Source organism: Primulina huaijiensis, chromosome 15 (assembly GCF_012295235.1).
Source record: "Primulina huaijiensis isolate GDHJ02 chromosome 15, ASM1229523v2, whole genome shotgun sequence".
In the NCBI taxonomy this organism is placed as follows: Eukaryota; Viridiplantae; Streptophyta; class Magnoliopsida; order Lamiales; family Gesneriaceae; genus Primulina; species Primulina huaijiensis.
In genome coordinates, this window is record NC_133320.1 from 7,554,358 (window position 1) to 7,571,279 (window position 16,922).

General features: G+C 36.6%; 1 protein-coding gene across 5 annotated transcripts; it reads right to left on the reverse strand.

Annotated features, from left to right (window-relative positions):
* Positions 1-1,820: 1,820 nt before the first annotated feature.
* Positions 1,821-15,132, reverse strand: LOC140960095 (uncharacterized). 5 transcript variants are annotated; one of them, XR_012172108.1, is made up of 10 exons: positions 14,975-15,132; positions 13,680-13,928; positions 13,383-13,598; positions 10,841-13,295; positions 9,972-10,726; positions 9,642-9,826; positions 9,461-9,572; positions 9,309-9,359; positions 3,786-3,876; positions 1,821-3,346 (listed from the first exon to the last, which is right to left on the reverse strand). XR_012172108.1 is itself a non-coding variant. In XM_073418226.1 (8 exons), the coding sequence occupies exons 2-7, from the start codon at positions 13,884-13,886 to the stop codon at positions 9,491-9,493; spliced, it is 3,900 nt and encodes a 1,299-aa protein (XP_073274327.1). In that variant the 5' UTR covers positions 13,887-13,928; positions 14,975-15,132; the 3' UTR covers positions 8,348-9,359; positions 9,485-9,490. The 5 variants fall into 5 exon arrangements, 2 of the variants coding, with proteins under 2 accessions (XP_073274327.1, XP_073274326.1); XR_012172109.1 differs by having other exon boundaries at positions 1,821-3,876; positions 9,485-9,572; XR_012172107.1 differs by having other exon boundaries at positions 1,821-3,876.
* Positions 15,133-16,922: the final 1,790 nt, after the last annotated feature.

A 16,922-nucleotide genomic window follows, 5' to 3' on the forward strand; every position in this document is an offset into this window, starting at 1 on the left:
TTCATAGTAGGCCAAAAGAATCTAGTCAGCGTGGCCTTTCAAGCTAGAACTGTGCTACCCAAGTGATTTCCACAACATTTTTCATAAATTTCTTGTAAAACATAACCTACTTCTTCACCTCATAGACACTTCAACAGAGGTCTAGAAAAAGATCTCTTGTACAATACTTTGTCCTAGAGAACAAAGCACAGAGTCATTCTCTTAGTTTCTCATTTTCTTTTTTGCTCAATTGGGAAATTTTTGTAAAGTAAATTTTGGAAAATTTCGTACCTCCAATCACCTTCATTTTTCTCGACCACTATTTCCTTTGTGTGCTAAACATGATAAACAAACTCCTGTCTGATGACATCCGAGCTGAGAGGTCGAGCAAGGGAGCTAGTCATTTTTGCCAATTGATATGTCTTTCCATTTTCAGTTCGAGAAACATGTTGCGTAATCAATTCAACTAAGGCCTCCCCTTCTCTTTCTTTCACTATTCTCACCTAAAGCAGGTTGATCTCTTTTGTATTTATTTATTCAACTTGACATGTGGGAAGGACTTACTCTCCTAGTGGCTCGGCTTGGTCTTGCTCCCTTATGCACTATTCCTCCCCACTCAAAAAAGCTCACTTGCGCAAAGTTTCAAACTTGAGTTGGGCCAGATTGAGGACCTAGACATACTTGATCATTTTATTATTTTTTCACTTCAAAATTTATATTGCTTTGTAGAATCACAGCTGGAAAACCGAGTAGAGGATGGCTTAGGAAACTCCCTTCTCTGAGCGGCTTTAGCGAATGTATCAAAACAATGAAAAATATCTTATATTTATAGAATTAAGAGGAGCTAAATGTCTTTTAAGAGAAAAACTATTAGTGAAACAAGTCCTTGAAGTACTAGATTCATTCTAACATGACTATATCTTTAACAAATTATAAATTTTAAATGTATCATGTTATCATTATATTTTTCCTTTACATTAATTTTAGCCCGATATTTTGTATTGAGAAAGATTTTTTGATAAAAAAAATAAATATTGATTAGTTTTATCTCAATTTGTATTTTTTTATGTGTCATTAGAAAAATACAATTTTGAGATTCAAATCTCCTGAAACTTTCATAAATTCGAAGTAATCAATAATTAATGGTTCAAATTTGTCGGCGGAAAATCCACATGTGATTTCACAATAGAAAAGCGAGAGAATTTTTTTGTATTAATAGGACTATGTATTCAATGTCATAGTTGCTTGATTGAGCTTGGCTCAGCTAATCATGCTCTGAATTCAGATGTTCGGGCATCTCCATCTTGTGTGATCTATTTTCCTGAGTAGAAATAACTCGTAATCCGTGAAACGAGCTCGGATGAATCGTGCGACCAGGTAACTGTACGTGATATCAAATTTTGAAGTGCGAAATATTATATATTTTAAAGGCAGTGAGTCCAGACAAAAAACCATTGTGCTGAAACAAATACATTTAGATTTCAATTCTAGTCATTCATACATACTACATCTTTTAAACCAAATTTAAGTAATGTTTGCAAATAATTCCAAAAATAAATATAAACTTTTCCACACAAAAACAATTAACTTAATAAACTAAATATGTCTGCTTCAGTGAGACATGCCATTTTTAACTACGGCCGGTAGTTCATTAAGTTTTACATAGTTAATATCTACAATACTTAAAAACAATCAATTTTAACTGTACATAAAACGATAAAAAAAAAAAAAAAATTTGAAAAAAGTTTTTTACAAGTAAAAGGAAAATTTCTATTGGTACCAAATTTATACTCGTTAAAAATACCACATTTTTGCCATTACCTCATTCAAATCTTATAATAAATAAGAAACTTCCTAATGCATAATTTAATAAATCAATTCCTTTAGTCTTTTTATAATATTCATGTAACACACGACTTATCCATAAAATAAGCCTCAACTTCACAATTTCAAGAAATAAAAGAGTATAATTATCAAAAGTAATCCAACAAACTCCACAGCTTCAGCTGAATATTGGTGCTTCGACCAATGCACTTCTTCAACTGGATCCTACCAAAAAAAAAAAAAAACACAGCACACACGAACACCCTCCAAAAACCTCACCGGTTAACACACAGATTAGCCGCGTTCTTAGTTAACCAAGTGCTTCGCCCTTCATGGTGCAAATATCGTCCTGGGGAGAGGTGTGGTGGTACCTATCTTCGCCTCCTTTAGATTTTCCTGGGCTTTATTTGAAAAGGTTGCATCTAGGATCTAAATGTTTCTAACTACATCATCTATGCTCGTTAAGAGTGGAACCAAAAATCCTCGGAAAAAAGTACTCAAAGTTATAATATATCAATGTATTTCATGAAATTATACGTGGTTAATACACAAAAAGTTAATAAGATGCGCCAAAAGTCTATGATACATGAAAACAAATCCTATAGCGCAGACCCGTTGGGTGGAGTTCAAACACTTAGATTCTTGATCCAGATTTCTTCAAATAAATGTAAAACTATATAACTCTGCTAGTTCTCTATCCCTTTAAAATTAAGTGAGGTCAAGCTTATCGTGATTTCCAACTATACCCTTGATCGAATTCAAGTATGGAAAGAGGAAAAGCAAAGACTGTCACAAACCCAAGATCTCTCTCTCAAAGGGTGGAAGCTATTACCTCCTAGTGAAACAATGAGGCGAAAATTTTAATTGTTATCAAATCAGATAGATCAGAAGTAAGGTTGGTATAGTAGGCTAGTAGTTATAATAATCAGACACATAATAAGGTTTGATAATTAACTACATCGACATGAACAAACATATGAATATTCATTTGACTAGAACTAAGAAAACAAAAAAAGTGTACTATAAAACAAAGGATATTTTGTGCATAATTTAGTCCCAGCAGGTCAAGCCAAACAAGATTAAAAAACGACATTTAAGCAATCAACTAACTAGCTTACTGGAAATGTCTGGTTCGGATTTCAGCATTTTCAGACATGATTTCTATAGATGTGTGTTTTTGAAAATCGTACCAGACAATCCGTTTAAAGTTATCCTTTAGTGTATATGGGAAAGAAAAAAAAATATCCGGGGAAGTGGAAAATAGTTTAATATGATTTAAGTTCCTGCATTGTTGTTTGAATTCTAATAGTCGTAAAGTTAAGGGCCTTCATATCCACATGAAATTCCAACAAATAAAAATGAAGCCTTCTCTTGTAATTGACGTCTCGATAGAAAGAAACAGGGTGAACAGATGAAAAGCTTCCACTGGAATTTTCAAGTAATCCAGTGAATATGAACCCAGAGAGATCTAATGATGATCTAAATTTATCAATCAGCTTCCAAAACTCAGTTATCCAGATGAAGCCCCCTCCATTTCAGAAACCTACCGAAAAATTCTGAATTTTTTTCACATTTTTACTTTAGAAGCTCACGAAGTTCTCAGCAGGTCTACTTCAAAATTTTACTAGTTCTCAACATCTAAATCCACATTACTCGATGAATAAATTTTAAAACCACCAAAATCACTTTATCCCCTAAAAATAGGTTCTTTTCATCATTCTTAAAACCCTATTTCCTCCTAGTTTCTGATTGACAAAGACTGAAGTATGAGACTACAACCTAACATGCATTTACAGCCCGGATATTAATATTAAATATTAATATTATAATTATAACAGCTAAATATATGAATAATAGGTTTCTGGGTCATATTAGGAAATTAATCGAGAATGTTACATACAGGTAAAATTACGAAAGTCAAGACATAATTGAGTAACACAAATTAAGATGTGAGCAAAACTGAACACCAACCATATTCTTACCAACAAACGAATTGAGCAACCATTCTGCTTAACTCTCGGCCCTTTTTTTCTCTTCTGCTTCCCGAAGAAAAACAGGTCGAATGGAAATGATCTATGATACAAAAATTTCAACCAAAAAACGATTAAACTTCAAATGTTTCCAAAAATATAACTTTAATATCAGGATTAGGAATTTAGGTCACGATTGACAAGGGTATATGGTAAAAAATGAAATGAAAAATATCCTTCTAGTATATAAACAACTAGAAAGCTCTTCAATAACAGTTTCCGAAAACAATAAAAATGACTTTCCTGGTAAGCAGTATAATTCCATAAATACCATGCTATTCATCTCAAGTTATTTCATTACCATTTCAATTTAGGGCAGGGCCAATAGGTTCACAGCCAAAATATCTTACAAGCATAACAAAGATTGGCTGACGAATCCAAATGGTACATAACTGATTTGATCAATGATAAACAAAACTTATTTTTGGTTCAAACAACTTCAATAAGAGCATCTAAGAAGCCTTGTCCGAGCAACAATTATGATGCTCAACATTTGAAAGTTCAATTTACTCCAATGATCTCTTATCATGGTCCAATACATCTGCTTTATCGTTGAGATAGTGATAAGTTGTTTCTCCTAAAAGTTTTTTATTTTTAAAGGTACAATGCTCTCGACCAGAGTCAAATAAAACCAGATGTTCTTTAATTCACAATATCAAAGTCAAAATTTATAATCCCGTTTCATAAGTACCTATTTTGTTGTTAGCTTCAAGTCCTTGGAATGCAAACCAAAATCGGTGTGTACTTTGGACTGCTTTCAAACTCATTATAAGCATCATCTTTGAGAAATATCAAATCAGACTAATATCAAGTTAGCTTAACCCGAGAGTCCAAAATTGAATCTTATTGCACCTAGATTTTTCTGACATATTAGATTACTCAAAGAAGCAAAACAGTTGACACCCACCTGATAAAATATATAACACGATTTCCACATTCTTTGTAGTAATCATTGCAGAGCACACTCCATTAGAACTCTAAACAATAATTGAAATCAAATTATGTTTCACATTAACTGAAGTTTTACACGGATACTTGAATTTCCAGTCTCAATAAAATGTTATGGTCAACATTATCTCAGGCATTTTTTCCAATCGTATGGGCAAACTAAGATCCCTCAACAATTTAGTTAAAGCTATTCTACAATGATTTGTCTATATTTAACACTTGAGCTGTTAAATAATACTCTTATAAAGATGTTCAGAATGCAGATGCCGATCTTGATGCTTGAAAATAATAACTGGAGTAGAAAAACAGAAAAAAATCAAAAATTCAGACAAAAAAGTTCGTCTTTGAAGTTTGACTGGGCCTTTAATAAAAAGGCAAGGACTGTATACACCAGCCAATGTATTCATTTTTACTTTTGTTGAAAGACAAAATAATATACCAGAAGTACACAAATTAATGATTAAGACAACTAGTGACAATTTGGTAAAACTGCAGCAGCCACGAAACTAATAGAAGTCATAGATCAAAAACTGTGATAATATGATCACTGGGAACGAATCATCTATGGTTCTTTTCATGTTACAGTGCACATCATTTTTATTTCCAGATCACATCTAAACTTGTGTTGCCAAAGTGCCACTCCCAGCTTCTTCGTGTCCGACTCATTATTTATAAATAATACAACTTGTAGGGGAAAGAGATTAAACAAGCATCTTTAAATGTTTAACTATGGCACAAAATTATCTATGACCACAATATTCAATTTCCTAGAAAACATACAATCAACCAACCATTAAAATGGAGTCAACTTCCTCTTAGATTTCATCAACCTAGAATATCTAGGGAAACTCTCACTGAATACCCTCAGCATGTTTTCGGCAGGAATTTCATAAGCCCAAGAAGAATGTGTGATGGTCACAGCATTTTACATCTGTATAATGAACAATCCGAAAATGAGGAACATAACCCCTTTGGGAGATAAATTACCAGTTACCAACAATGACAACAGTTCAAGCCAAGATTTATACACTCAACAAAATCATCATCATCGAAACGGTAAATGGCCAATGAGACATCATGAAATGGAGCTGATACACATCCTACTAAGACTTTAGTGGTAAGCGTACAAACACATTGGATAATTTTGACGTTTTAACCGACAAAGAAGACCGAACTAGGTTATTACAGTTTGTCCACAAAGTTTAATACCTGGCATGCTAAAACAAAAACTTCAAGGTTCTCTACTACCACTATGTTAAAATAGAGAGGTTTGAAGTTGAAGGCTTAAACATGGTATTTTATTTCACAATACTTTATCCTATATAGTTATGCAGGTTTGAAGGCTTTCTTCTTCAATGACTCGCAATAAACATGATATTTTATTTCACAATACCTTATCCTATATAGTTATTCATACACCAGAAGGCATAGTTGTTTTAAGGCACAAAAGTGTCCTGGAGCCTTAGGCTCAAGGAGAAGTGCACGCCTTAGCAAAATAAGGCGCATCAAACATTTTCCTAACTAGATTTTATAAAATTCTAATTTTAGCTGCAGGATAGAGTAGTTGAGCGTTTGGAGTGATTTTGGAATTGGAATTTAATATTTTAAACTGTGCAATCTGGTAGTAGATATGTAGTGTTTTCAAATAGTGTGCAAAGAAATAACGACTTGAATTGGGGAAGGAAGAGATCCAATTAATAAGGAAAAAAATTAAAATGTCGGAAAAGAGAAAGATACTGCGCCTAATAGTGGAGGAGGCTAAAGATTAATTTCGAAAATTAGGGAGTTCAACTTTAATCGCAGAGTTTAGGGAGAAAAACGCAACACTTTTTGGGTTGATTTTATACTGGGCCTAGAGTTATTTTAACACATAAACAAGTACTGTATTTGGGCTAGGTTTTAAGGTTTTCTTTTTTTATCGTGAGAAAGAAGCAGGCCAGGCTTTTTTCCTTTCAAATATAAAGCGCGCTGCAGGTGCGACTAGCACGCGCGCCTTATGCAAGAGGTCTCCCAGGGGCAAAGGTCGTGCCTGGCTACGCCCAGCACCTAGGCTGGGCCAGGGATGCGCCTTTAACAACTATGCCAGATGGTAAGCCCATGACACCCACAAGTATAGCTATTTAACACAGGTGTACCGTTTTTTAGGACAGGGCTGTTTTACTTGGACTCATGAACGATGAAAGGGATTGTGTATCTGATACGATACTAGTTTATAGCAACTGTAGACATTTTGTTATGTTCTGTATTTTCCATAAGAAGTCAATGGGAGATTATTTTTTAACTGATAATCGAATGTGCTTGTAATGCTATATTATGAAAGAACAAAACTAGCATTAAAATGGCTTGCTGAAAAGATCATTGCATGATCTGATGTTGGCACTTAAATTGCTGTAACCAACTGTGTTCTGCAAAATGTATTTTCTCATCTCTATATGTTTTGATGGTACCAGGAAACAAAATGCATACTATATGCAGAGCATAGAAGTGTCATCACCCTCTACTAAAATCCACAACGTCAAACTAGAAGTTGCTGTACAGTGATGATAGTTTTACAGTTTGGTGCAGCAATTGCATCAAATAAACATTTTTTCCTGTAAACCTAGAGAGAATTCGCATGCCCATAATACTGGAATGCAAAAACATTCAACCGCATAAGTATCCTACAGAGCATAAACAATTAGTAGATGGAGTACACAATACATTCTTGTCTGTTCTCTACAGTTGTGCGTTTCGATTTGTAGTTAGATTTTCTTTTTCGGTACAAGAGTGTGAAATGGAACATATATTTCATAAATAGATGGGTCATGCTTTTCAGAACATAGGAGTTCAAACAAGCATATGAGGCAGCTATATGTAGCTTAGTTCACCAACATATGAGCATTGACCTTCTCTATGGTATTCATAAAAATTACCTCTCTTTTTATTTCAAGTCATCAAAAAGTTTTAAGATAAAATGACTATTTTAGTCCGTTACATGTTGGGGAATTACACCCCCGAAGCGATGCCGATCACGATGATAATAGTACCCAAAAATTGCGGAATAAAATAACCAACAAGAACACAAAGATTTACGTGGTTCACCCAATATAGGCTACGTCCACGGAGCACTGCAACTTTTATAACCGGAAGAAATATTACAACAAGTGTATACACCAATACACTCAATATTTCTCACACTCCCAACCCGAGTATACCGAGAAAATAATTTCTCTAACTCACACAAGAGAATTCTCGCACTCAAGAAAAAAATACACTCTTTTTTTTCTATGCACTCTCTATTTATCAAAGCTAAAAAGCTTTTGATTTTGGNCTGGCTACGCCCAGCACCTAGGCTGGGCCAGGGATGCGCCTTTAACAACTATGCCAGATGGTAAGCCCATGACACCCACAAGTATAGCTATTTAACACAGGTGTACCGTTTTTTAGGACAGGGCTGTTTTACTTGGACTCATGAACGATGAAAGGGATTGTGTATCTGATACGATACTAGTTTATAGCAACTGTAGACATTTTGTTATGTTCTGTATTTTCCATAAGAAGTCAATGGGAGATTATTTTTTAACTGATAATCGAATGTGCTTGTAATGCTATATTATGAAAGAACAAAACTAGCATTAAAATGGCTTGCTGAAAAGATCATTGCATGATCTGATGTTGGCACTTAAATTGCTGTAACCAACTGTGTTCTGCAAAATGTATTTTCTCATCTCTATATGTTTTGATGGTACCAGGAAACAAAATGCATACTATATGCAGAGCATAGAAGTGTCATCACCCTCTACTAAAATCCACAACGTCAAACTAGAAGTTGCTGTACAGTGATGATAGTTTTACAGTTTGGTGCAGCAATTGCATCAAATAAACATTTTTTCCTGTAAACCTAGAGAGAATTCGCATGCCCATAATACTGGAATGCAAAAACATTCAACCGCATAAGTATCCTACAGAGCATAAACAATTAGTAGATGGAGTACACAATACATTCTTGTCTGTTCTCTACAGTTGTGCGTTTCGATTTGTAGTTAGATTTTCTTTTTCGGTACAAGAGTGTGAAATGGAACATATATTTCATAAATAGATGGGTCATGCTTTTCAGAACATAGGAGTTCAAACAAGCATATGAGGCAGCTATATGTAGCTTAGTTCACCAACATATGAGCATTGACCTTCTCTATGGTATTCATAAAAATTACCTCTCTTTTTATTTCAAGTCATCAAAAAGTTTTAAGATAAAATGACTATTTTAGTCCGTTACAGTGGTGCAATAAAATCTAACATGAAATTTTTAACTTGGTCCGTAAAGTTAGAATGGTCCTATCGTTGATTCCATGCTAAAATTTAAAAGGAATCTGAGCATGAAAAATAAAACTAAATACCAAATACAAGGTATACATTATAAGAAAAGACAAAATATCCCATAACACACAAAAGGAAACCAAGTTCAACACAACTTTTACGACATATAATCCATCACCAAACTATCCCAAAAGTAAAGTCGGATGTCAAGCCCATAAAAAACAACTTAACTGCCACAAAACTTCATCCCAACAGCAACAATTCCCAAAACAATGCAGCAACCTGAGATTAAAAAAACCCATGAAAAGCCAAATTATAAAATTTGAAGCAAAATTCATAATTCAATATGATAACTAGAATGAGTGCTAAAAAGAATCTTATACCCTGCAAGCAACAAAACCCAGTACCAGGAGTCAAGGTTTGTTCCCACGGCCATTAGTACCCACTGTTTTACTCCTGCTTCCCCCATCATAACCCATTTGCCCGGCAGAAGTTCTGCAGTAATAACAAATAAAATAATGACAAGAATCCAGCAGAACATAAACAGCAAGCACACTTCCTTACCTGTGCTTCTTTTTATTCCTTTGCTTAATGGTCTTTACCATATCCATAGCCATCTTCTGGTGTTCCATAGTTTGAGAATGCATTTCTAGCCCCTCCACAGTCTCGCAATCAAACATGCAAATCCGACACCAACCCATGCTTATAGGCTTCCTCATCCTTGACCGATCAAAAGAATCCACCTCGCCCTGTAAATTTCAATTAGAAACATTGATTCTCGAATAGTTTAGAGGAAAATAAATGCATACAGATGCATAATAGATCAATAAGGTAGGAAGTGAAAAAATAAGAACTTCTTGGACACAATAAAAAAAACACTTAGTCGATGCTCACTGCAAAGCCTACAGGATTAGGAAATCCCTGAAGTGGATAGTTGCTCCTGATACCAGGTACCTCAAAAGGTGGAATGTTTGGTCTGTCACCTCTAATAGATTCACCGAATGGTATTCGATGGTTAAAATTTCCCGGTCCACCCAATTCTCCTGCGTGGGAGTTACCAGAAAAGATACCATGTCCAGCAGCCTCAGACATAAAACGACCAGGCAAATATCCAGGGCCTGAGAAGTCCACCCTCCCTAAGGGGACTGGCCCTGGCACATCTTTTCCAATAGCATCATCGCTCTTGATATGGCTGTGATGCGGCCGAGTCATATGCTCTCCGAATCTCAAATTGTGTTGACCGTCACTGTCACCTCTCCTCGGGTGACCAGGCATAGGGGGAAACCTGTTGTCATGAAAAGGATTTCCAACTGGATCTGAAGGTAGATTGAAAGATCTGGATCCTTCACCAAACCTATGTACTTGCCTGGCATTAATATCATGAAAGCCAGTGGTGCCCCGAGGAAATCTGGAAGGTCCACCAAATTCATGAGAAATGCCAAGATACTCCCCGCCCGGAGTACAGGGAGGGAAATGTTTCGCATGATGTCGTCCGGATTCAAGGCCAGGTCCAAAGACATCTGCATGACCCTGTCCACCCGAAGCGTGATATGGAGGCAGGTCTCTCAAATTTGAATCTAATCCAGAATTTAATTTCCCTCCAGTGCCATAACTTGACCCAGGTTGTGATTTATCAACAGTCATTGAACCTGTATATGAAAAAGAACCCATAAGGAACCCCACAAAGAATGGTGAAGTGAGGACAATTCCAGGAAAAATCCACCATGGAATCATAGCAAAATTTGATTAAACAATAAAAGTACCTTGTTCAAGAGGCCGAAATGGTTCCATCGGAAATGGATTCAAATGCTCCCGTGAGCCAAAGTTGGGTTCTGTTTCCCCATTAACCCTCCAAACACTTGGCTCATGCCCATAAATCTGCCTATGAGGAACCCTCTCAACAGACTCAGACAGGTAAGATGGGTTTTGATGTTTGAACATGACACTTTCATTAGGTCTAAAATGGTTCTGGGGACCAGACTGACCTTCAGGATAAAGTTGTGGAGCATTTCCAATAACCCCACGCAGATCACTCTCAAAACTTCCAGGTGGAGGCCCAAAATAACCAGAAGCCCTCCCAGTATGGGATGTCAGGACAGGGAGTGGAAGAGAATACCCAGGATGCGGCAAAATTCCCAATCCTTGGGGCTTTAGTGTCGATGGAGGTTGCTCTTTCAGTTGTAATTCAGGCTTGGAGGGAGGGTTCTTGGAAACCTTCTCAATATCAGTAGACAGACCCGCAACTACCACCTTCCGACTTTCAAGGTCCTGCACTTGTTGTGGCAAATTTGAGCCTGCCACGGAATGGCTCTCTTCTTTAGAGGCATTACCTTCTGTAGTTTTTGCCTCAGTGGACATGGTACCAGATAATTTCTCTGTTGCGCTCCCACTAACCTCGTCCTTCACCCTAGCAGCAATCATTTCTTGCGGTCCCAATTTTTTAGTCGATATGGCTTCTTCTTTCAGAGGCTCAACGTCAGTTCGAAGAACTTCCTTTTCAGCAAGCCCCTGACCTGGTACCCTAGCACCTGGATTTGAATGCTTACTTGAAAAATATTCCTCATCAAGTACTGCAGATTCAACAGAATTTGGATTTGCAGGTGGCAGAGTTGAACCAAGTTGTGAAGGCACAGTGTGAACCACAGCTCCAAAGCCACTAGAAGATTGTTGATAGTTTTGTGGATGCATGCCCTCATTTGACGTCATAGATTTGCCATCATAACTTTGTGACTGCTGAGGTGGAGGAGGACCGTATGGGCGTACCTGAGGTTGAAGCGGCTGCTGGTGTTGTTGAAAAAGACCTTGCGGCTGCTGGTGTTGTTGAAAAAGACCTTGCGGCTGCTGGTGTTGAAAAAGACCTTGCGGCTGAAACAGAGCCCTAACAGGAGTAACAAAAGGCTGCTGTTGTGAGAAAGGCTGGGGAACAGCTAGTTGAACTGGCTGAAGGACAGTACTATGCTGAGGGAGATGGTTTGACGGTTGAGCATGAGCAGAAAATTGCTGATGTGCTGGGGGCGCACCCGAAACCTGGCTTTGTGGCAGCAAAAATGCAGACAGCGGTGGCGGGGGGAAAGAATCATGAGAAGGGGGTGGCTGCATCACAGCAGGTTGATGAGGAACCTGATCATGCAATTTAACTGGATGCAATGACCCACTTGTGGGACGTACGTTTATCGGAGGTTGATCCAATACTCCTGAATGCATTTGATGGGCTGGCTGAGGTTGTTGATATGAATTATGTCCACTAACACTAGAAGCTGGAGGCTGTGGAGGCCGCGGTCGTGCAGCAGGAACAGTTGGCTGGTTGAGTGGAGGAGGCCGTACTTGAGGGTACTGATTCTGATAATGTGAAGCTTGCGGCTGAATCTGCAAATGAGACTGGTTTGAAGTTTGATTTTGAAATTGAGGTTGGCTGTGAGTTTGGGAAGCATGAGCGTGAGGAATCTGCAAAGGAGGTTGAAAATAAGGAGGCAACTGAGGATGTTGGACAGCAGGCTGCATGCTCACCGCTTGGAGACTAAGCGGAAGCTGGTCAGGTTGACTATGAGGTGGCGGCAGAAGAATTTGGGAGGGTATTTGAGCCTGGGGACGCATCAGATGTGGAGGTTGTTTTTGAGGGTTGACTTGATAATCAGGAGGAAAGGTTTGGTTGGGTGCATGCAACTGGGTTTGCCCTTGAGAAGGAATTTGTACCTGCATTGGAATTTGAGGTGGCACAGGTGGCTGAGATTGTGCTATTCCTTGGGCTGGTGGTTGAAACTGGGGCTGCTGTTGGTTTAGAGGGACAGGATAGGACTGGAGCTGGAGCTGGAGCTGGAGCTGGGGCTGGGGCTGGGCAGCAGGCTGGGCATATGCATGAGACTGGGGCTGACCATGCACATGCAGTGGATTATGCTGGTTTTGCTGAAGGGAATAATATTGCTGACGAGGCGGTTTGTAAGGATCATATCCGGTATATTGCTGATAGTATTGCTGGTACTGTTGCTGATACCACTGCTCCGTTGTTTGTACAGAAACAGCCTGAGGATTAGCAATAGGTTGCTGAGTGGGATTTTGTCCAGGCTGCAGACTAATAACAGCAACATTCTGACTATTCTGGGGCTGAGAAAGTGGTTGGCCAGATTGAGCTACAGTTAGGTTTACAGTTGCAATGGGTGTGGACAAAGCTGTGCCAGAGCTAGTTGCACCCCCTATAGCCTGTTTTGCTTCATACGCTCCCTGCAATTAAAGGTTGATGTCAGAGTTCATTTTAACCAAGACTCCTAGTTCATATGAATGCGAAGAATAAATGCTTCATACACGCACCGTACAGCTCTGTGCATGATCATGTACTTGGCGATGAACAATTTGAATACCACATCTGTTACATATAACTGCCGAACTTCCAAAGGAACACTCAGAACAATGAGAGGTACAATCAGATAGAGTACCCTCCCACATGCAACCACTTCTGAAGAATAGACAGTGAACCTTAACCTTTCCAATCTTTTCCGCCAGTGATCTATCCGAGTCTATTAGCAGCTGCCAAAAAAATTTACAGCTTCAGAAAAATATGCAACAAACGGTGCCTGTCATTCAAATGTATAGGCAGGAGAGACAAACCTTAGAATCAGACTCGGTCACCAAGTATCCATCATAAGGGCATGCCTTGCTACCATTTGCAATGTGTGCCAAGCAAGGTTTGCAGTATAGGTGACCGCACTGTGACTGAAATGCTTCATTTGGATATGCAAGCGTACGACAAACAGGACAAAAATACTCCCCTGGATAGGTTTGAATGTCTATTACGCACTCTATATCAAAACCCATGGATTCTCAAGCAAAATCTTGGACGGCGACAAGCTTCAATGCCTGAACAAAGAAATAAAAATTAATATATTAAAATATTAATATATGCATAAAAAATATACAATAATAGATATCATAGAATAATTCCACATTATAATAAATTATTATTACGAATATCACATAGCCAATTAACTAATGCACAAAATAAACAAGTTACAAATTACTGAAAGAATTGTATCACTAAGTAGAATGATCTTCTGTGTCACAATCCACGTATGCTGGTAAAACAGTACAAGCATATAAATAATATAATGAAAACAAAACTGTAATAAACAAAAGAGAGAGATGATTAAATTCTGCAGCCATTCATCTCCCTCTCTTGTTTTGGCTAGCAGGCAGTATTTACATGAATTGGAAAACGAGAATACATAAGGCGATGTCTGGATTTGTTTTTGAAGTTTTATTAAATGGGAAAGATTTATGGAAATCGAGTTGGTGAATGTGATGTCGATGTCATGCAACAATTTATTTTAAAATTTAAAGATATAATAAATTGAGTAAAAATGTAATACAGAAATCGAGAATTTTTTTATTTTTTATTTTTTATTTGTTGAAATCAGAAATTGAGAATTTTTGGGAGGCGTTAAAAGTTAAAATGAAAAAAAAAATAAATAAATAATAATGTTGGTCCGAGTTAGAAATGATTTTGTGAAGAAAATCAAAGAAGCAAGAAGAGTTGAACATGTTCAGACACATTAAACTTTAAAGAAATGAGCAAACGTTAAAGGATTACTCTCTCCAGCGAAAAATAAATAAAACAATTAGGACAAATAAATTCATATTAATTTAACATGACAAATCGCTAGCCGAAAAAATAGATCCACAACAAGTAAATTCCCAAAAATACAAAACACAAATAGATCGGAAAATCAAATGAACCTGAAATAACTTAGCTCAGAAATGCAAAAAAAAAAAAAAAAAAAAAACATTCTAACAAACAAGCAGAACCATCCCTCAGAACATATCTTCATACATCAGTTTTATCAATAAATGACGAAAAATTCACGCCCAAATATATAAAATTTAGGGGGAAAAAACCTGTTACACACCTCAAAACCCTTGTCCAAAGATTTTAATCATCAAATAAAAAGCCTGGATGCCCGATCTCCAAGCTGAACTTGAGAATTTTCTGACGTTTCCTGGAGAGAACGAGAGAAACACTGGGAGAGGAAAGCGACTGTTGAGAAGTGAAATGCGGGCAGAAGAGAGTAAGCGGTGCCTTTTATAGGTGGGGAGTGAGGGTTCGTAGGGTCTACAGCGCACACATTCATGCTAACCAAATAATAATAATAATATAATTTAATAATTTAGTATAATATAAATATAAATAAATATGGTATGAAATGGAGAAATGGTGAAAGAAATGGAGAAAGGTTCACACATTTCTGGACAATCTCATATGAAAATGAACATTTCGTAAAAAAAAATATCTGTGAATCACTATTAAAGACATTATTAAATGATTTAAAGACCCAAATGTATGTCGGATTTTTGCCTGAAGCATATAAAAACTCCTCGTCGGAAGTCGGTGAGAGGTCATCAGAGCTCACAAAGTTTGTAAGAAGATTATCGGAACTCTCACAACGATGACTGGCGCGACATTGAAAGTTTAAATATTCAATTAATGTTAACTATTGTATCCTCGTATTGGATTGTGGCACGTGGCATGAGATGCGCAAAATGTTAGTGAAATGTACAATCGGTAAATACAACCGTTTCGATTGTTCATCAATTAACGCGCGAATTTTGAGTTATTGTAAATAACTTCCCTTCATTTTTGTTACTATTTATATCATTTCACTCTATTTTTACTTTTGTCATAGTTTTTAAAGAAATTAACGTTCATGACATGTCTATAAATTGTGGAATAAGTTGTGTTATACTTAGGGGTGTTAATTATTCAGGCAAATATTTCACATAAAAATTACTACACAACAAAAATTTATGATAATCAATACACAATTAAAAAAAACATTCAAGCATCACAAATATCTTTCAAGTTTTAAACACTACTTCTCCATTGTTTTACACATTTTTGTATGAATCAAGATTTGAAAATAACATAAATTGGTCGGGTGGGTTCGGGTTGATGGGTGATCTGATTTTCAATTCAGGTCAACCTAAACTCAAACCCAAACCCAAACCCAAACCCACCCAAATTTTTTGGGTCATATTTCGTGTGAGTCCAACCTAATCTAACCCGAACCTGAAAACTCTCAACCCTATATTTTCGTGCCGACTCGTGTCAGGTTTGCGAGTCGGGTTCATTTTTTACACTCTTAGTTATACTATTTAAATTATATCACTCTATTTTATTTTTGTCGTGGTTTTTTAAGAAATTTGTGATTTTGGCATGTCATGGAATATTTGATGTCAATACTCATGTCAAATTTGTTTTAGTTTAATTCTCCATTCACATAAAATAAAAAAATCACAACTTTTCACATGCTTTGTTTGTACATGAGCTTCTTTTCTAAAGTTTAATCAATAAAATCCCTTCCATTAACATGTTAATTATTGATTTTATAATTCTTAATTTATATATTCATTATTAATATAGTTAAATCCCTTAATTTAGGTAATAACAAACAATAACTTATTGTATTAGATCAAGTTGCATTTGTAATATATTACAAGTACTCGACCGCCCACTGAAGATTCAGAAAAAGTCATTCAAATGATCTCAAGGGTCTCAAGATGCAAAGTTATTCAACCGTTTTATCATCAGCAATATGTTTGATCTACCCAACTGCTCAAGCGTACAAGTTGTGGTTTAAGAGCTACTCAAGTGTTCATCTTATTGAAGTACATCTATAAACGGTTGAGTAAATTCATCTTGAGACACAAGCCACGTGTAATATAAGCATCTCACTTAATTTATCAAAAAAGTTAATAGACTAATCATGCATGACAAATAGGATATTAGAAGTTCATATTGTTTTCCTTAAAATTTTACGCGCAGAGCTAGTTACTTTAAGTTGTTTCGTTTCTCCTCAG

Excerpts from the sequence above, each read along its gene's own strand:
- LOC140960095 (XM_073418226.1), bottom strand. The coding sequence starts at position 13,886 with ATGGGTTTTGATATAGAGTGCGTAATAGACATTCAAACCTATCCAGGG. Across the intron at positions 10,727-10,840 it reads ATTTCGGCCTCTTGAACAAG|GTTCAATGACTGTTGATAAA; the intron begins GTACTTTTATTG and ends TTTCATATACAG. Across the intron at positions 9,573-9,641 it reads AGGAATAAAAAGAAGCACAG|AACTTCTGCCGGGCAAATGG; the intron begins GTAAGGAAGTGT and ends TTATTACTGCAG.